Source organism: Amblyomma maculatum, chromosome 1, assembly GCF_055883805.1.
Source record: "Amblyomma maculatum isolate TAMU_Amacu chromosome 1, ASM5588380v1, whole genome shotgun sequence".
In the NCBI taxonomy this organism is placed as follows: domain Eukaryota; kingdom Metazoa; phylum Arthropoda; class Arachnida; order Ixodida; family Ixodidae; genus Amblyomma; species Amblyomma maculatum.
In genome coordinates, this window is record NC_139344.1 from 432,225,096 (window position 1) to 432,245,322 (window position 20,227).

General features: G+C 50.2%; 1 protein-coding gene across 1 annotated transcript; it reads right to left on the reverse strand.

Moving 5' to 3' along the window:
• Nucleotides 1-6,161: 6,161 nt before the first annotated feature.
• On the reverse strand, nucleotides 6,162-18,593 carry LOC146209402 (uncharacterized). Its single transcript, XM_084580254.1, has 6 exons — nucleotides 18,463-18,593; nucleotides 13,010-13,861; nucleotides 12,228-12,874; nucleotides 10,911-11,801; nucleotides 10,573-10,769; nucleotides 6,162-6,596 (listed from the first exon to the last, which is right to left on the reverse strand). The coding sequence occupies exons 1-6, from the start codon at nucleotides 18,591-18,593 to the stop codon at nucleotides 6,162-6,164; spliced, it is 3,153 nt and encodes a 1,050-aa protein (XP_084436380.1).
• Between the last annotated feature and the right edge of the window lie 1,634 nt (nucleotides 18,594-20,227).

Here is a 20,227-nt window from a genome sequence, read left to right on the forward strand (position 1 = left end):
TCTTTGGCCCACAGAAGCCAAATACCAGCCACGGATGGACACTAAATATATGCCCTTCATTTGCATTTTCACAGAGGGTAAGAAGAAAGCAGCACTATTTCAAAAGACTTGAGAATGTTGCAGACATAATGCAGACATGATGAAGTAACCAAATAACGCTACATAATTTGGCGCTCAGCTCTGGCTTCAATCAATAAATCATACCTTAAATTACATATCGCGCCACCTAAACAACCGTTTGTACACAAATAATGATATCGTGAGTATAGTGTTTAATTTACAACTGTTGGGTACTTACTGTAGACTTTTGTCACTGATACACTATAAATTTACGATGGTTCGTTCTCTCTCTATGGAAAAGCTCAACGACCTCTCCAAACGTACTGATTCGGCGGTAATGAAACAGGATGTCATGATGAATATGAAGAACTATATTCACAAAAGTTTCGGTAATACAAACTGAAAGGTAAAGAGGCAAATTCATGCAGACCAGTTCAATAACTGTGTCTTAAAAGGGACCGTTTCAGAGAAAGGGACTACATCTTTAAACAGCATTCCAGTAAACGCCTATAGCTACTGCACAAGTACAGTCTTCCAAAGCTTAGATCCCAGGGAATGTGCTTCTAAGGCGTATAGTGGCGCTTCTATCGAATTTATGGAAGGCTTCTCTTGGAGAGGATAGAACGGGAAGTCTTACTTTCAGGACATTTGGGAGCCTGGGGATGCGTTACGAACAACACAGTGTGTATCAGAAGCAAGCCCCATGAGCTCTAAAGATCTGACAAAAGCTTTACGCTATAAGCACATAGCCTCGGTCTAGACTTCCCTGTCTCTGACCCCTTGGTATTCAACGCCTTAATAGGAGCGGTAGTTTTCAGTCGTCTTCCACAAATCCTTAATCCCCCATCAAAACCATCGCGCGAGGCGGGAACTGCACCGTGCCTTGGCCTCATCCTAGACACAGGGCCCTGCTAACAAATAAACTATATCAAAAATGAAGTTGAATACCGACCTCTCTCTCTCTCTCGGTTAAGACATTGAGCGTCGTCTTCCAATGTGAGTGCTTCCCATTTTCCACGTGCACGCCGTCACCCTCTCCATGCTCGTATTGCTCATACAGTTCTTGAAACTGAATCCCACTGGTCAGCCTTCCTCATCTTCCGACATAGGAGAACGAGAAATGGACGTTTATACTTCCTAGACGTATGATAACTCAAGAGAGATCCCGTAGCTGCCTTCTCGGGTGCACGTTGCCGCCTCGGTAGTGAAGATGAGGGAAGTTCCCGTTTCACACGGCATTGAGGTCCCAGTTTCAGAGAGGTACCTTAAAAGCTCTATGAGTGCTCATTATCATCATCGTCCAAAGGCTTCATTGCCATGTCAAGCATCAGCACTAGCGGCACAAAGAGCCTCCAATAACAATAATAATAATTGGTTCACGGAAAGGAACTTAATTCTTATAGCGCTGACGAAACACCACAGGAAGAAAGACACAAAAGGACAGAAGCGCGTCTTTCTTCTGTGGTGTTTCGTCAGCGCTATAAGAATCAAGATCATGTACCAACTAACCCGTCAAAAAGTCCTGCGACGGAAAGGAAAGGCGCAGTATATGTCACACTTGCTCTTTGGACACCTGACTGATTTACGACTGAATTATTTATAGGAAAGGAAAGGCGCGGTAAATGTCTCACTTGTTTTCTGTGGACACCGCAACCGCGCCGTAAGGGAAGGGAGGAAGATGGGAGTGAAAGTGGAAAGAGAGAAAGAGGAGCCGTAGTGGAGGGCTACGGAGAAATTTCGACCACCTGGGGATCTTTAACGTGCGCTGACATCGCACAGCACACGGACGCCTCTTCGTTTCTTTAAATTAAATTGGTTCACAGGAAGGGAAAGGCGCAGTAACTGTCACACTTGCTCTGTGGACACCCGAACCGCTCCGTAAGGGAAGGGAGGAAGGTGGGAATGAAAGTGGAAAGAGAGAAAGAGGAGCCGTAGTGGAGGGCTACGGAGTAATTTCGACCACCTGGGGATCTTTAACGTGCGCTGACATCGCACAGCACACGACGCCTCTTCGTTTCGCCTCCATCGAAACGCAGCCGCCGTGGTCGGGTTCGAACCCGGGAACTCCGGCACAGTAGTCGGGCGTCTTACCACTGCACCACCCCGGCGGGGCCTTCGTTTCTTTATCCCGCCGTAAGTGAAGAGATGAGGGTAGGAGTGAAAGTGTAGATAGAGAGAGAGAGAAAAGGGGAGCCGTAGTGGAGGGCTACGGAGTAATTCGAGCACCTGGGAATCTTTACCGTGTGCTGACATCGGACATCACACATACGCCACTTCGTTTCGCCTCCATCGAAACGCAGCCGCCGTGCTCGGGTTCGAACCCGGGAACGCCGGACATTAGTCGGGCTTCTTACCACTGCACGACCCCGGCATCAGAGAGCCAATTGAAGTGGTAGTCGGAGACATGGTCGCTTTCTGCTCTATAGGGTGCGTGTGGGGGGGCTTCTGTGTTTTTAAATAGGAAATAGCGTCAGAGCATACCAGCATCCTTGAAAAGAATGCAGCTGAAAAGCAGCAGCACAGATATCAAGTATGGGACTTGTAATCATGACAGCAACCAATGTCCTCCGAGCGGCTGTGCCAGCTATTTTTTACCAAAGGAACTTTTAGCCGTCGTGAAAGAAATGGCAGTCGCTTAGATTCTCTATGCCAGGATATAGGTAGCGTTACGCTACTACGAAGCGGAAACCCACAGCTGTACACGCGCCAGCGCCAGTCCATCTGCCACAGCTCGTTACTCTGGAATGCACGCACCGCAGCGCCAGCTGCGTGCCATGAGACGTCACTGCTCCTCGAACTTACGCAGTACTTCTCTCCAGAAGCCACTCGAAACTGCTCAACCTCGGCCAGTATAACCTAGGCTACAAAAAAAGTACGGGGGTTAACCACTGCCTTACTGATGTGAATAGACGGCGTTGGCTGCGGTAACTGAGCATTGCATCCAACACAACCAGCATTCTGTTAAGCGCATCAAAGTTTCCCGGTGTTCCATGTTGAGCCTACTATCATGATCTGCTCATGCGATGCCGGCCGGTGATTTTGCGGCGCCACTCGATCAGCTTTTCGCGGCGGCGCGCGCGTGCGCACTGCGAAAACTACCCTTAACACCTTATCAGCTCGGCGGGCGCATCTGCTCGAATAGCGTTATTCTCCTCTCCCTCTGTAACGAGCACTAAGTACCTAACGAGTCCCTGGGTGACCCGCCAGCGGTTTTCTCATGCGCAGTGAGACTGCATAATGAGACACGTTACTTTGCGAGTCGATGCGCTGAAACTATAGTTCCTAGAATATACTAGGCACTATAGTGAAACATATGTGGAACGGTGCAGTTGCAACTGCTATGGTTACGGCGAAAAGGCACTTGCGACCTCGGGCAACATGACGAAACTCGATTCGCCCCATTCTAGCTTTCGCTACAATGTTGTTACCGGATGGCATAGCAAGCGATTAAATACAGCGACACAACATAAAGAAAAAATAACATGATGAGATATGCTTTAATAGCGAGCGGGCCTGACGCGAGCGCTGCACCCGCGCTACTGCCAGCTTCGTCGTCTTCGTATCAATATTTGACTTGGAGCATGGCTTATCCCAGTGCATATCGTTTTAGCACGCTTCTACGTTTTTGTACTCAGAGTCACGTATTTCAAGGCAGATTTCACCAAGATCGTGCGCACTGTAACATAGTATACAACCATTACTGCAGCATTTGAGTTCAGTGAGTTATGTGCGTCGTTCTCTTTCAATCTGGTACACAGTACCAGCCGAACACATCAAAGATTGGTATTTAACACCCTCATGTTGTCTATGCCCAAAACAGTCTAGCGTCACGACACATTATAGAGTTTTAGAATAGGGGCCCCCAGGGAGCTTGGGGCGTCGAAATGCACATGCGCAAAAAGTAAGGCACGCTTGGGGTCTTGGGTTAACGCTAGGGGCGGCCCCTATTTTTGGAAATAACGTTCGAGTAGGTTGTGGTTCGCCCCAAGCCGCCGTTTGGTCGCTTAGATTACGGCAACAAGGTGGCATTCGGCCAAGCAGCGGCCGCTCGCCTCGGCACACATTCGTCGTCACCGCTCCATGGTGTCACGCGTTCATGGAAAACGAAAGGCCAACGAAGCTTATGTTATATCTCATGACGCCCGCACCACCAACTTTCAGTGATAAAACGCACTAAATTTTCTGATTGCTTCCGCATTTACCGAGATGCTAGGTTTAGAGAGTTCGCCTCCTTTGGTTGCCATGGGGACCAGACGGCGGAAAGCGCGAAAGGTTCAAATGAGGTTTCCCAGCCTCGGCCTGGATTGACAATTGGCAGATTTCGGCTTGTCTGACGAAAACGCTTTTATATAAGTGGTAGTCTTAAGATAGTTTTTTCACAATAATGGTACTTTTTGATTAATAAAATAGCGTTGTTAGCTGTTATATATTTAAATGCTTTTCTTCGGTTTACCGCCGTGGCGTTGCAATAGACGAAAGCAAGCCCGGCTCCGCAGCTTAAATAAGTTAAATTGGTTCACAGGAAGGGAAAGGCGCAGTAACTGTCACACTTGCTCTGTGGACACCCGAACCGCGCCGTAAGGGAAGGAAGGAGGGTGGGAATGAAAGTGGAAAGAGAGAAAGAGGAGCCGTAGTGGAGGGCTACGGAGTAATTTCGACCACCTGGGGATCTTTAACGTGCGCTGACATCGCACAGCACACGACGCCTCTTCGTTTCGCCTCCATCGAAACGCAGCCGCCGAGGTCGGGTTCGAACCCGGGAACTCCGACACAGTTCGAACCCGAGAAAACCCCAATTCTAAAACTCGCCACTCGGCTAGCACGTTGCGCCGCCGCACGCTATTTCCTTGGGGCCCAAAACTCCCTATTAGACTGTCGTTTGCCGGCATTTCAATAAAGTTACACATACATACATACATACATACATACATACATACATACATACATACATACATACATACATACATACATACATACATACATACATACATACATACATACATACATACATACATACATACATACATACATACATACATACATACATAAAGCAAGGCGCCCGTGTGCTGTGCGATGTCAGTGCACGCTAAAGAACCCCAGATGGTCGCAATTTCCAGTCCTCCACGACGGTGTCTCTCATAGCCTGACTCGCTTTGGGACTTTAAACCGCACAAACCGATCAACATACATACATACATACATACATACATACATACATACATACATACATACATACATACATACATACATACATACATACATACATACATACATACATACATACATACATACATACATACATACATACATACATACATACATATTGATTTCTTTTCAGATGGCGAGGATGGGAAGTGGCCATGAAATTGAATACAATTTATAAGCAATGCAATTTTATTTTCCTTCCACTCCACCAAAAACCGAGCCCTGGTGTCGCGCATGAAACTCCAGCTTGGTTCCCTATAACAACAACGCCAGCAAGCAATAAAACACGCTAATGAATCTAGGTCCTCCAACTTACAAGCAAGGCTAAAGTCAATGTTCAGTAATGCTAGGGCAGCTCCAAGGCCAGACAGGGCGATAAGGGGGGAAAAACACGCTAATGAATCTAGGTCCTCCGACTTACAAGCAAGGCTAAAGTCAATGTTCAGTAATGCTAGGGCAGCTCCAAGGCCAGACAGGCGATAAGGGGGGAAAATTAACACAAGGCTTCGCCTCGTCGGCGACTGCGTAGTGACGCGAGGATGCGTTCATCGTGTCGAGTCTCCAAACCGGAGACTTGGTTTACCCAAGTGCACACGAACGAGGCCTTAATTGGCACTGGTGCGGCGGCGATGCTGGCACCATCTCTTATAGACAGGGCATTTGCCACGGAAGAAACCCGACCTTAAAGGGGACGATGGCAGATTGTTCCAACATCCCACCAACCTTTAATTGACCCGCACGCCTCTAAGTACACTTTATGAAGATATCTTCATGAACTTGCTCTTGAGAAAGGACGTTCGAGCAGAGGTAGCACCGATGACGTCCTCGCAGATTTCCGCTGTGCGCCGTCTGTAGCGTGAAGGTATCTGCCCGATGGCTGGAATGTCACGTGGGATTCACTGTCTGCGGACCGGTACGCAGCAGTGCCCGGTCGAAAACTGCGGCTGGGAGTCCGTAGAGGTGGCGCCGTTGTCTGGAAGGCAGATGCAGACCACGCCAGAGACGGTGCCGAGCCGTGCCAGATGCTGGTACGGCCCAACACCAAGGATCTCATGAGCAGCCAATGTGTCCACAGGACTCGAGAGGGCGGATGAAAGCTGCAGGCTAGGATTCTGCAATGGCGCGTAAGACGACATGGTTATACCTTTACGCCAGAGTAGCAGCAGCCAGTATGACTGGTGACTGGTCTCGCCACGGCTGCCCGGGGTGGATGTGCCGAATAGGATTCCTGGAGCTGCGTCGCAGCAGGCGTTGCGAGACGATGTGCAGAAGCTAGTAAGCCTGGGTGGCTCCGGTGGAACTGCATAACTGCCAGGATGCTCTCCACATGCCTTTAAAGAAAGTCACAGGAGGGAGCACCGGCTTTAGCTCGCGCCTCGTAGCTCCGTACAAAACCTACTTCGAAAACGTGTCACGCGGCTTTGCGAATGCAAAGTTCAGGTGAACAAACCCCATCTATGAGTTGAACGAGACTGCTCAGGTTGTGTGAGGATACTCAAAAACACAAGTGGTCAGCAATGTGCTCCCGCTCTACAACACTATGAACCCGTGGGTTGTCTCTTGTGACGGGGTGCAGGCAGCTATACTACGGTGGCTATACCGAGCACACATATGCCTAACAACCACTGAAATGAACAGAAAAAAAAACAGGAAAGGGTTACGTGCGCACAGCCGCGTGCTGACATCGGCTCGTCGGGATGGTCCTACTCCGCCCACCGCACGAAGGCGATTTGCAGTCGATGTCCACCGTATGGTGTCGGAACGCCGGTGACGAGCTGCAGCCCCAGCAAGCTCCTTGTGGTACCCGTGGCCCCAGGCCACTCGGCTCCCAGATCCCGCAACTCCGGGACTAGCAAGAGATGCAGAAGATAAAATATGTACAGGAAAACTCGCAATACCACGCGGAATATCACTCGCTTCAGGCCGAAAACTACGATAACGCTAGGCCTCGTACTCTCTCGAAGTACACCACGTTGTCCTCAAATTGAAGGAAGCTCTATAAGGGATGGAAAAAAATGCGCTACGCATGTCGAGAAGTTCAAACATTGTGCAGCGGAATTCACCTCGCACTCAAGAAAATATGCCGCAGGGCCTAGCGATCAAAATTCACTCTAGGCTTAGCACTTATCATGTCCGGACAAATTCGTCCTTTGAAACGTTTTATGAGTGGCCCCACGTTGGGCAGCCAGACGTGGTGCTGCAATAGATAAGTGCGTTTTCCCTGCTTAATCGGGGTCCAAACCGCCAACCCCACCCATTGATCGCGTGCGCTAACAAGCGCTCGTCGACCACTGCGGAGAGTACTCTTGGGAGCAAAGGAACAACACGTGCTGACAACAAACAGGCATTTATTACTGCAATAACAACGCCAGCTAGCCATAATACACGCTATTCAGGACGTAGTTTAGGACGCTTCTGCACCGTCATCACAATTTAGCTCGCTGACTATACAGCAAGTGAGGTGGAAAAAGTACCAGCAAGCTTACATTGAATGGTCAGAAATACGCCTCCTTTACAGAACCCAATAACAGCTAACGTCTCTATCACCATCACTGGATCGAAATCAGCATCGCCTTCAATGGCGTTGTCGTGGAAGAAAAAAAAACGGTTAGTTGGTCACGATCTACACGTGCGTGCCAGTGATTTTTTTCGCTCTGCGCGTGACGGGCGCCATCAGTATTCCCTCTTGTCTGGCCGCTGCTTCCAGCACGACACTGATCTGCTGAGCGGCAGCGGAAACGGCGGCCTCTGCGATGGACCCCGAAGAGCGCCGGCGGCGAATCGCCAGACTGCGAGAGGTGCGTACGAATCAGCACTCGATTTATCTTCGCGTAAATTTCGCAGCCCCAGCCGCTGCTCTCGGCCCGTCAGCTACATAGAATTCCTGCGAGGCTTTTACTTACTTCTATTGGCTACAATAAGTGCATCCCTGCTTCCAGTGCGCAAGCTGCGCTGTTGTCCTCCGCTTACGGTCTTGGTCGCTGTCGCATAGTTTCCGGGGTTACGCTGACACCGCCGTGCTGTGCTCAAATTTTTCCCGTCTGCTCCCCGCAAATGCTGTTGAGAGAATCGCAAGACCGCCAATGCAAGAGTGTTGTTTCACGCTGCCAGCACATTGAGCAGGGTTTTTCCTTTTTCGGTTCAGCCTGGAACGCTGCTTTGCTGAATTCTCTCGTTTTCTTTTTTCTTTCATTCCTTCTTTTTTATCTTTTTCCTCTTTATTTTTGAGCGCCATCAAAGGTTATTATTATGATCCATACCATGTGGCTGGATGAGCGCGTATATGATTGGAAGATACAAGCCCATTCCGGGTGCGTTTTTTATGACTAACATTTCGCCGCGTGAAGGGAGCATGTCAGCCTGGTAACGACTAAATACTCCTAGATAGCAATTGAGAGGAGACATAAAGCGAGAGGTGGTTCCTGCAGGAACCCCCGGGTGTGTAGTTTTGTGCGTCAAAAAGTGCGATGCACGGGAATGTTAAAGTTAAGTTAAATTGGTTCACAGGAAGGGAAAGGCGCAGTAACTGTCACACTTGCTCTGTGGACACCCGAACCGCGCCGTAAGGGAAGGGAGGAAGGTGGGAATGAAAGTGGAAAGAGAGAAAGAGGAGCCGTAGTGGAGGGCTACGGAGTAATTTCGACCACCTGGGGATCTTTAACGTGCGCTGACATCGTTAAAGATCCCCAGGTGGTCGAAATTACTCCGTAGCCCTCCACTACGGCTCCTCTTTCTCTCTTTCCACTTTCATTCCCACCTTCCTCCCTTCCCTTACGGCGCGGTTCGGGTGTCCACAGAATGAGCGCGTATTCTGTGCGTTAGATCTGTTATTTTGTCTTGTTTTTCTTCATGTGGCTATCGCGTTGACTGGTATAGAAAGCGATGCAGGGGAGCATCGTAGCGACACATATCTTATAGTCCCCCCCTTTTTTTTTCATTGAGAGACGCGCGCTACTCACTCAAAAGGGAATGCGCGGGAATGTAAAGATAGCTCCGATTATGTACGTTGGTAGTTTTTTTATTTCCTCCTTTTTCCTCCATTGATTGTTTAGGTGTCTGTTATAGAGAGCGATGCAGAGTGTGCTTCTTTTCGCAGCGCACAAGAATTATGCATTTGCTTTTCTCATTTTATTTAATGAAAACGTGCACGCCTACTGACCGTATGCGCTGCTGCAAATATATCGGTAGCCTGCAGTACCAGTGCCTGAGGCATTTACGTACGACTGCGTACGACGTCTTGTCAAGAAGGACGATAAAGATATAGTTTCAGGACATTAAATCCTCCAACGTAAAATTAGGAAGAAGAGGCACGTCACAAGGCTCGGTGCTGTCCTCGTTCCTCTGTAATGTATCCATAAAAAACTCCTAGTAGAACTTAGGAAAGTGGAAATCTTGCAATTCAGTATGTACGTGGACGATGTCAACCTCTGGTTCGACCAGGGGAGTGACGCGACCACCGAGAAGAGCCTGCAGGGGGCGGCGAACACCGTGGTGTCCTACGCGGCCAACAGAGACCTCTCATGCTCGTCACAAATATCGTAACTGCTTAACGACAACCCAAAGGCGCTCCTGTGCAAATTCCAGATAAATGCAAACATAACAGTAGACGGCGGCATAGTCAAGACAGTCGAACAAATTAGGATCTTGGGGCTGTTTCGACAAGCAGATGGGTACACCGATATAACGGTAAGGAAGCTGAACGTTTACGCCCTGCAGTAGTTGTTGATTTCATATTAGACTGAACTTTGTTACTACAACTTTGAACTTTAGGGGATGCGGACAAAAACTCTTTAACGGTAACAAAAACACTGGATATTTTCAACAAAGTTTACACGCGTCTTTCTCCGACGAAGGGTGCATTCCACACTGTCTCGTCCCCTCTTCTCTCTCTCGGCCAATCGTTCCCAGCAGCACTCGCACCCCGCACGTGCGCACAGCCTCCTCGTCGCCGGCCCAGGCCCCTCCTTCTCCTCAGCGGGGTGCCACGCCGACCCTTGTTTCCAATCGCGCGTTCCCCGGTCGTTCCGGGAAAGTGGACCATGCCGTCTTCGGTTTGTAATTTGAAACCTAGGAACGCGCTGACTTTTGCTGGCTGCTCTTTCGGGAGCAAGAGCTCGGCATTTCTTCTCTGCTTTGTGCTCAGATTAATGGCCCTTTTTCGTTTCTGAAGTCGAGCTACGGGATTGTCGGTTCTTCTTTTCTTTATATATTATTTACATCCCCCCCCCCCAAAATGAGTGCAACTCATTTTATGCGCGTTTCCAAGGGATAGAGGAGCGTAATCATCGAGTCAGTCCAATAGAATACATTCATTTTGGGATCAATTGCTCCTTGAAAGTAGGTGGCCATGCGTGATCCAGTTACAGCAGCCATCAGTTCCAACCGAGGCAGCGACAAGGCCTTCAGAGGCGCCACGCGTGACTTGGCAAGGATGAAGTTGATGCTCACCGTTTCGTTGTCTTCTCCGATGCGGAGGTAAGCACAGCACCTGTAGGCCGTCGGACCTGCGACGCAAAAAATGTGGAGCTGCCCTGAAACGTGGTCGTTCTGTAGGCTGCAACGTGGGAAGGAGAGTTGTCTCAGACTGGCGAGGTCTAAACACCAACTTCTCCATTCCGCTTTCAAGTCACTCGGTAATTCCATACCTCTCTCCCGTAGCCTTTGGAAAAGGATCTTTGCTCGCCCCACGAACGGTGCGACGAGGCCCAAGGGGTCGAATATTCTTGCCGGCACCTGCAGCACCGCGCGCTTCGACGCAGCTCCGCTAGTTAATGAGCTGACCACACTGGCCAGGGATATTGCCATCTTGTCGTCAGCTGCGTTCCATTTCATTCCCAGGATCTGTTCACCGTTCGAAGGTGTAGTTTCGTCGTCCCCAAGCGCCGCGCGGACTGCATCGGAATTCGAGGACCATTTCCTTAAGCGCATGCCGGCGTCGCTCATTATGTCGGTGGCTTCAGTGGCCATTCTTAACGCCTCGTTTACTGTAGCCGCTCCCGTCACCACATCGTCCATGTAATAGGAGTCCTTCATGAGGCTCGCCGTTTTCGAGACCTCCTTTGTCGGCCATTCAAGGTGATAGAGGAGGGTAGCGGTCAGCAAATACGGGCTGGCTGTCGTACCGAGAGGCACCCGAGTCATTATCCATTCTTCGATATCCGGCAATGCTGACGGGTCAAGCGGCGGGCGACTGTACCAGAAGAACAGCAGGGCGTCTCTATCATCAGGCCGCAAGCTTTTCTGCAGAAATGCTTTCTCGATGTCTGCTACGAGAGCGACCTTGTGTAGGCGGAACCGCAAGAGAATCTGCACCAAATCACTGACGAGGTTAGGTCCTATTTCCAAGTGGTCGTTGAGTGACCGTTTCCTCGGAACGTGTGATGATGCGTCGAATACGACACGCAGCTTCGTTGTAGTTGCCTCACTACGTACGACTGGGTGATGTGGCGTGTAATAAACTTTCCCAGACACTACTTCTTCGGTCACCTGCTCCGCATGCCCTGCCTTGATGGCGTCGTCGTATTGCTCAACGAGTTCTGGATTGCGGCATAGTCGCTTTGTCAGGTTGTCGAGTCACCGAATTGCCATATTTTTGTTGTCGTTGAGTTCTTTGGATGCGTCTTTCCATGGCAAGGCGACTTCATAGCGCTGACCTTTCTTTTCCAACTTTACCTTGCTCAATGCTCTTTCGTCGTGTGTCTCTGGGGAATCTTTTATGCCGATGGCGTCTAGTTCTCAAGAATTCTGCAGCGTAGTGTGGACCTGGTCTGCAGTTTCGAAGCCTATTCTTAGTATGCAAACATTGTTTACGGTTGCGAGGCTTGAAGTCACACTGAACGGTCCCTGAATCGTCCAACCAAACTTTGTATTCACCGCTGCTAATCCTTCATTTTCGTTGCTTCTTTGCTCCTCTCCCGTTTGCAATTTCCAAAGGTGGCCGGCTCCAATTAGTAATCCAATACCTGGCACTGAAGACATGCCCGCATGGATCAGTCTGTCTGCGAGCAGTGCTCCTCGAAATTTCATCTTTTGCACAAAACTGTGATCTGTGGGCACCTGCCTGACGTCCTTGCATATGTAGGGCACCTCAATAGCCTCTATTGCTATTTCGTGATCTCCGTCTTGGCTCCGAAGGCGAACTTCTACCAGCCGGCAGCTTTGGACTTGCGCGGCCGCAGCACCAAAGGTGTTTTGGTGGAAGTCAGCCTTTCCTAAAACCTTCAAATCAAGTGTTTTTGAGATATCTGCTCGAATGAATGTTTTTTGACTTCCACCGTCCATGATTCCCCGGATGTAGCCGTATTTGGTGCTCCCCAAAGCAATGGCACGAAAAGTCTGCAGTGCCGTCTCTTGCGTTTCTTCTGTTTTGGCTTCTACATGCACATTAGTGGCGGTGACCTCTGTTGTCACGTCAGTTTTGATCGCTGCCCAATTGGGGTTACACATTGAGTAGCGTGTCTTTTCTGGCAATTCCCGCGTTTTATCTTTCGCCTGCAGTCTTTTGCTCGGTGTCCCCACCTTGTGCATCGAAAGCACCTTTTTCGCCCTGGCAAGTTTTTCAGCTTTTTCTTTTTTCGTCAGTGCAGCCGTGCAGATCTCTGTGCCGTGCCTGTTCGAACCGCAGAATGCTCATTTTTATGTCTTCTCTGTTTGCGCATAAAGAACAGCGGCACTCGGAGTCGGCTGCCTGGCGCGTTTGCCGAGGTTTTCCTTGTGAGACGGCTTTTCAAAGGCGGGAACTTGCCTACATCGCTCTCGACACTCTGTTTCTACCAGCAGAAAATGTAGTACCTCCTCTAGCCTTCTCTCTGATCTGTCTGCTGTGTGCGTCGAGGCGGAGGACTGCTGCGCTGGTGACGCGAGACCACTATCAGGCGGCGACAACACATCTGTCTTGGTCGCTCGGCTTGCCAGGCGGTGAAACTCTACCACCATGTCTCGCGGCAGCGCCGTCAGGATAATATCGCAAAGCATTGCGCAGTAAGCATGCTTGGTCACTCCGAGAGCCGTTAACCCGCAAATGTGGGTTTGAACATGATCGTAGAGCAGGCAGAGTCCTCTGACATCTCCTGATGACGACACTGGCGGTAGCGTCCTTAATTTGGTCAGGTGTTCTTGTTCGATTAGCCCTTTGTCGCCGAAACGGCGCTGCAGTATCTGTACCGCGTCGTCATAGCAGGCCTCAGTTGCCTGCAATCCTTTTACTGCCGATGCGGCAGGCCCGGTGAGGAGGCTCTTTAAGTAATGAAATTTCTCCGCTTTGGACAGGGCCTCATTATCATGCACCGCTTCGCGGAAACATTCCCAAAAAGACTGCCAGTTGGCAAGCTCACCATTGAAAGACTGAAGCTGCAGCTTCGGAAGCCTGATTGCAGTTATTCTGGGCGTCAGCACGGACGCTTGCGTCGATTCGGCGTTCTGTTCGGACGCAGTTTGTTGTGAAGCTTCGATCCGAGCCCTCAGTTGGACGATGAGGTTTATGGCCCGGTCATCGTATTCAACGCTTTCTGTAAACTCGGTCTCAAATGCTTCCTCCGGTAGATAGTTCTCCAACTCGTCGTTGATCTTCCGCAGCTCATCAGTGCTGACTTCCAGTCTGTGAAGCAGACCTGTCAACTGTTGGACGTTGGCTGTCGGCAGTGCTATTGTGACCTCGTTGATGATAATTGTGTTCTGCACTCGTCGACTTCGCCTCTTGGCTTTGAGATTTTCTATTTTGGTCCGTCGTGGTCTTTTCGGATTTCGCCACTATCTTCTCATCCCAGGTTTTGGCACCATGTAGTAGTTGTTGATTTGATAATAGACTGAACTTTATTACAACCTTGAACTTTAGGGGATTCGAATAAAAGTGAACAAATCACACGCGGACAAAAACTCTTTAACGGTAACAAAAACACTGGATATTTTCAGCAAAGTTTACACGCGTCTTTCTCCGACGAAGGGTGCGTTCCACACTGTCTCGTCCCCTCTTCTCTCTCTCGGCCAGTCGTTCCCAGCAGCACTCGCACCCCGCACGTGCGCACAGCCTCCTCGTCGCCGGCCCAGGCCCCTCCTTCTCCTCAGCGGGGTGCCACGCCGACCCTTAATTCCAATCGCGCGTTCCCCGGTCGTTCCGGGAAAGTGGACCATGCCGTCTTCGGTTTGTAACATGAAACCTAGGAACGGGCTGACTTTTGCTGGCTCCTCTTTCGGGAGCAAGAGCTCGGCATTTCTTCTCTGCTTCGTGCTCAGATTAATGGCCCTTTTTCGTTTCTGAAGTCGAGCTACGGGATTGTCGGTTCTTCTTTTTCTTTATATATTCTTTACACGCCAACAAGCCATGGGACTGTTCAGGAGAAGCCTACTGAAGAGTGAATCCCTTAAGGAACGAAGCCTGTTGAAACGAATGCAGGCTTAAATCACTAGTCAGTGTTACGCCGCACCATTCGTAAATGCAAGATCAGACAAAAAGCAGAGCATAGACGCAGTCATTAAACTATACGCGGAGAGGGCGCTGGGACTACCTATCTCGACCTTGACTGAATGCCTGCTGGAAATGGGGCTGCACAACAACTCAAGGGAACTAGTGGAAGCGGTTCGCGTGGCGCAACTAGAAAGGTTGAGCAGAGCCATCCTCGGCAGTGTGGAACTGTAGTAAGATAGAAAAAACGAGCGAGAAAATGTCGCGGATATATGATAGTGCCCCCTCCCCGTGCCCAAAATCATGCACACTACGTACAAGGAGGATAAAATGGGGCCGAGACGCTCGCAAAGGAAGTGAGGATAATGAAACTGGAGGCGGGCGCCTACGTGTACGAGGCTAGTGCGAAATTTGGAGCGGCGGTGCCCGCGGACGTCAACGGTCGCGGTGCACCCACCGCTGCCCAGTCAGTTAGAATCTGAAATGTAGACACGGCCGACGAATTTGCGATAACGCTGACTTGTGTTCGAAAGGAAGCTAGCATAGTCTTTAGGCACACCAAAATGGCTGTATTGTAAGGAATGACGATGAAGATGACTGGGTTCCGGTCGATAAACTGGCGCGCGCGCTGCAATCTCGGGCTGTCTTGATTGAACGAGACTGTGCTTCTCTCTACAATCCCCTTGCTTCACCAGCGGCCGTCAGCAGTCCTCTGAACAACCCAAAATAAACCCCTCTTCATTTGGCGGAAGTGCGGAGTACGACTCTAATTCGATCACAGTGGAGCTTCGCAGCCATGCGATATCTATGGCAACAAACGAGTTACGCCTACATCCAGTGGCAGCCCTTCGCAGTACGTCTCATGCACCGGTGGCATTCGGCAGCGAGACACCAATGATTTCAGCGGGCAGGGCAACCAGGACGTTGAAGATTGAATGGACTCGTACGAGCGGGTGAGTCGTCATAACAACTGGGATGACCGCATGAAGATCAACAATGCCATCTTCTGAGTGACGTTGCGAAGCTAAGGTATCGAAATCATGAGGCCGACAACCAACTCGGGCTGCCTTCAAGGCAAAGGGCATGAACGTTTTCGGTCGTCCCACAGTGCGAAAACTACGCGCTAAAGAAGCCTTGCGCGTACGAGCTCAGCATGAAGGGGAAAACCTCACAAGCTACATTGAAGACTTCGTGTGTTTTTTTAAGCGTGTCGACCCGTCTATGGATGAAACTGCCAAGATAAAGAAAATAATGAAGAAAATTGATGCGATGCATTTCACATGTCTTTGTAAAAATTTTGACGAGTTGCTCAAGCAATGTCTCTGCATTTGTCGCTCTCCCGTACCTGCTTCGTCCATCTCTGGCCTGGCTGTGATCAGCCACCTTTTGGCTCACAACAAAGATTTTGTTCGAGATGAGATCGCCCGACAGCTTGGGCTTTGACGAATGACAGCCGGCCTATCTGCTATGCGTGCGGTATTCCAGGCCACATCGCCCGCTTGTGCTGTTGTATTTTGCGTTCTGCCCCTGCAAACAATATGCTGACTGGAATTATCTGTGCGACACCTTGCATCCTCATTCGGTGACATCTCCACATTGCACCGCTCGCCATCCCCTCGCCGTCGTTCTTTGTCGCCAATGCGGCGTCGCAGCTTGACACAAGACTCGGAAAACTATCAGCGGCAGTTCCTGGGGCACTAACTGCACATATTTCGCCTACGACAAGTCCTCGTCTGTCTCCGCCGAACGTTCTCAAACATTTTGTTAACGGTGTTCGTGCACTTTCCCTAGTCTATACAGGGGCCTGTCTCTCCGTCATTAGCGAAAGTTTTTGCCGCTCGCTTCATGAAGTTACCACCCCGAATTCTGGACTCTCTCTTCGCACCGCCAGCGCCGATTGCGTTCGTCCGTCTGCTGCTTGCACAGCGCGCGTCGTTATCGCGGACGTCTTATACATCGTCGAGTTTTTAGTACTTGCCTAATGCTCGCATGACTTAATTCTTGGCTGGGATTTCCGTTCCTGCCACAATGATGCTATTGACTGCATGCGCACCCACGTAGCCTTCTCTACGCTCTGTGATGAGCGTCTTGACAATGCGCCGTATTTGTCTTGCGCCAAAGCTGTGGTCGCTGACGACACCAACATTCCGCCCAACTTTTCTGTGATTGTTCCCGTGTGTGTTCCTTTTTCATTCGACGCAACTGATCTTTTCGCGCCTTTTCCGATGTTCGCTTCTCGCCGTCACTTTCTTCTTCTCTTTGCTATCATCGATATTAATCGCGGTGTCGCTCGCTTCGATTGTTGTTGCGAATGCTTCAACTGCTTTGCTCCCGCCACTTCGTTGCGAATGCCTTGGCCATATTGAAGTTGCTGACCTCATCTCGCCATTTGATGTTGATGCGTATATACCACAAAGTGCCATCTTAACCTTCCTAACGCCGATTGCTGCTTTTTCCGATATACTGAGTTGGGAACTTTTCATTAATTTGTGGCCAGTGACCTCGACCCGACTCACCGCAAGCAACTGTTTGCTCTCTTCAACAAGTTTCATTTTTTATTGATGTTCAGAAGACCTCCTTGGGCCGTGTGACCGAGGTTGGTCACTACAACGACACCGGCAGTCATGCACCTCTTCGCCAGTGCTCTTACCATATTTCGCGTACGAAGAGCCGTGTTATTGCTCAGCATGTCGATGACATGTTACAACGTGGTATAATTCAGCCTTCGTCTAGTCCGTGGTCGTCTCCAGTGGTACTTGTGAAAACTAAGTATGGCTCCATAAGATTTTGCGTTGACTACCGCCGTCCTAACAAAATTACCCCTAAAGAGGTATACACACTACCCCGCATTGACAACGCCATCGAATGTTTACAAGGAGCCGAGTTATTTTCGTCCCTGGACCTGCGATCTGGCTATTGGGAAGTCCCTATGTCTTAGTCTGACCGACCCAAGACAGCCATTGTTACCCCTTCCCCGTGATGCCGTTTGGTCTTTGCAACGCTCCTGCTATGTCTGAGCGAATGATAAACAATATCTTATGCTACCTCGAGTGGAATATTTGGCTGTTATTGGGATGATATCGTCGTTTTCTCGCATAATTTTCCAACGCAACTCGTGTGCTTGCACCGAATACTGAGCTGTCTCACTAGCGCCGTTCTGCAACTAAACCTCAAGAAATGACGCTTTGGCGCTCGCAAGCTGACAACACTGGGTCATGTCGGGTTCAAAGATGGCGTCTTGCGCGATCCGGACCAACTACGGGCGGTAACTGAGTTCCCGAGATCGACTTCTGTTAAAGAGCTGGGTAGCTTCGTCGGCGTATGCTCATATTTGTGCCAATTTGTCCGCAGTTTTGCTACCATCACAGCACCGCTTATACATATGCTGAATGGTCCCACTGACTTGTCTGCCTGTAGCCCAATCTGCGGCTTTCACTACGCTCTGAGGTCTATTCCCTTCACCACCCATTTTCTGCGATTACGACCCATTCAATCCTACAGAGGTGCACACTGACGCCAGCGGCATCGGCCTCGGTGCTCTCCTTGCTCAACGAAAACCAGGCTTTTCCGAATATGTAGTTGAGTGCGCTAGGCGAGCGATAAAGACTGCTGAAATTAACTGCACCGTGACGGAAAAGGAGTGTCATTCAATCTTGTGGGCCTTAACAAAGTTTCGCCCCTGCTTATATGGCCGCCACTTTAAAGTCATCGCCGACCACCATGCCCTCTGCTGGTTGGCTTTCCTAAAAGATCTTTCTGGACGCCTCGGTCGCTGGTATCTTGGTCTTCAGACTGACTTTGACGTCATATGTCGATCGGGACGCAAAGACTCCGACGCTGATGCCTTGCAGCGCTCGCCGGAGCCTTTTCCTGCACCCTCGGACTCGATATCCGAACCCTCCGTTGCAGCCCTTCCGACAATCTGCATTTTGACCAACACCGGGATTCTTGTATAACTTCCCTCCTACACATCCTTCTCATGTCCTCAACGTCTTCATTCCCGCGAGCCTTTTATTGCCAAACTTCCCGTTTTACGATCCGGTCTGGTCTGCTCAAAAGCTATCACCCGGGTGGTCGCAAATATCCCTTGATCGTTCCTCGCCGTCTTACCACAGAAATGTGGACCCATCACCAAGCCGACCCGCCAACCGCAAATGGTGGCTTGTTGAGCACATACGAGTATATTCACCAGCGGTACTACAGGCGGGGGATGTAAAACTTTGTCCGCCGCTATAGTCGCTCCTGTACTGCTTGTCAGCAGCGGAAGTCGTCTCCGCTCCCCTCCACTGGCCAATTACAGCCTTTGCCTTGTCCAGCGCGACCCTTCGATTGTGTCGGCATCTACCTCTTCGACATCAGGAAGCCGCTGGATAATAGTCGCCGTGGGTCACGTACAACCCGCTACGCGGAGACTGCAACCCTGCCGTCGGCTAGTGCTCGTGACGTCGCCTCCTTCATCCTCCGTCACTTCGTTCTACGTCACGGGCTCCTCGTGAACTTCTTAGTGACCGCATCCACTTCTTTCTATCACGAGTGGTCCAAAAGGTGTTGGAAGCTTGCCAAACAATACATTGAACGCCTACCAACCTCAAGCCAACGGCCTCACTGAAAGGTTTGTTCGAACTCTTGGTGACATGAGGGGCTCGCCAAGTAAGTTTCTTCTTACGCTTCTAATTGGTATCAGATGCTTCCGTATGTCACCTATGCCTATAACATAGTGTCTCAAGCAACGACTGGATTTTCCCCATTCCTTATGCTGCACGGTCGTGAGCCTTCCTGTCTACTGGACATCATACTTCTTTACCACCCCGACAGTTCAGAGTACAAGTCTCTTTCTGCTGTTGCCCGTAATGCTGAGCAGTGCCGCAAGCTGGCTCGCTCATTCACGTCGGACATTCGAGGTCTTCGCCATATTAGAGCGATCACGGGAAGCCCGCTTCTGACTATCCTGCCAACCCCCTCGTTTAACTGTGTGTTCTGGCTGATTCGAAATTCTCAGCAAAGTATAACGGCCCTTATCCTGTATTAGAGCGTACATCTACAGTTAACTATATCGTTGAGCCGGCAACGCCTTCTTGATGCCACCACCGCCGCGGGCGAGAAGTTGTTCACGTCAGTTAAATTAAGCCATACTACGATCCCCTGGTCGTCCCCTGGTCGTCCCCTCGCCTTAAGTCGCCAGGGTGGCTCCCTATTTCCGCCAGGGCAATTGTAAGGAAGATGATACAGCGCCGACGCAAGCGATGATGAAGACTGCTGGGTTCCTGGCGCACTGGAAGCTTGGGCTGTCCTGATCGGAAAAGATTGTGCTTTGCTCCACAATCGTGTTGCGTCACCAGTCGCTGTCACCAGTCCTCTGAGTAACCCCCAACAAACCCCTCTTCAGTCTGGAACTTTGCAAAAGGGAAGAGACCGTTTCGGAACAGTCAGCCGAAATGAGAGAAGGTAAAACTAGAAAGAAGAATTCCAATCACCTGGACCTCCGCGAATGAATCCGTCCCCTCGACAAGGCGGCACATGAGCTAGCTAGAGCTCTGTACTTCCAGGCAGCCGTGGAACCGC

Coding starts and splice junctions, on each gene's coding strand:
- LOC146209402 (XM_084580254.1), bottom strand. CDS start 18,593: ATGCAGATTGTCGGAAGGGCTGCAACGGAGGGTTCGGATATCGAGTCC. Junction 10,770..10,910: donor CCAAAGGCTACGGGAGAGAG/GTATGGAATTAC, acceptor TTTGCGTCGCAG/GTCCGACGGCCTACAGGTGC. Junction 6,597..10,572: donor CAATTGATCCCAAAATGAAT/GTATTCTATTGG, acceptor CTTTCTTTAAAG/GCATGTGGAGAGCATCCTGG.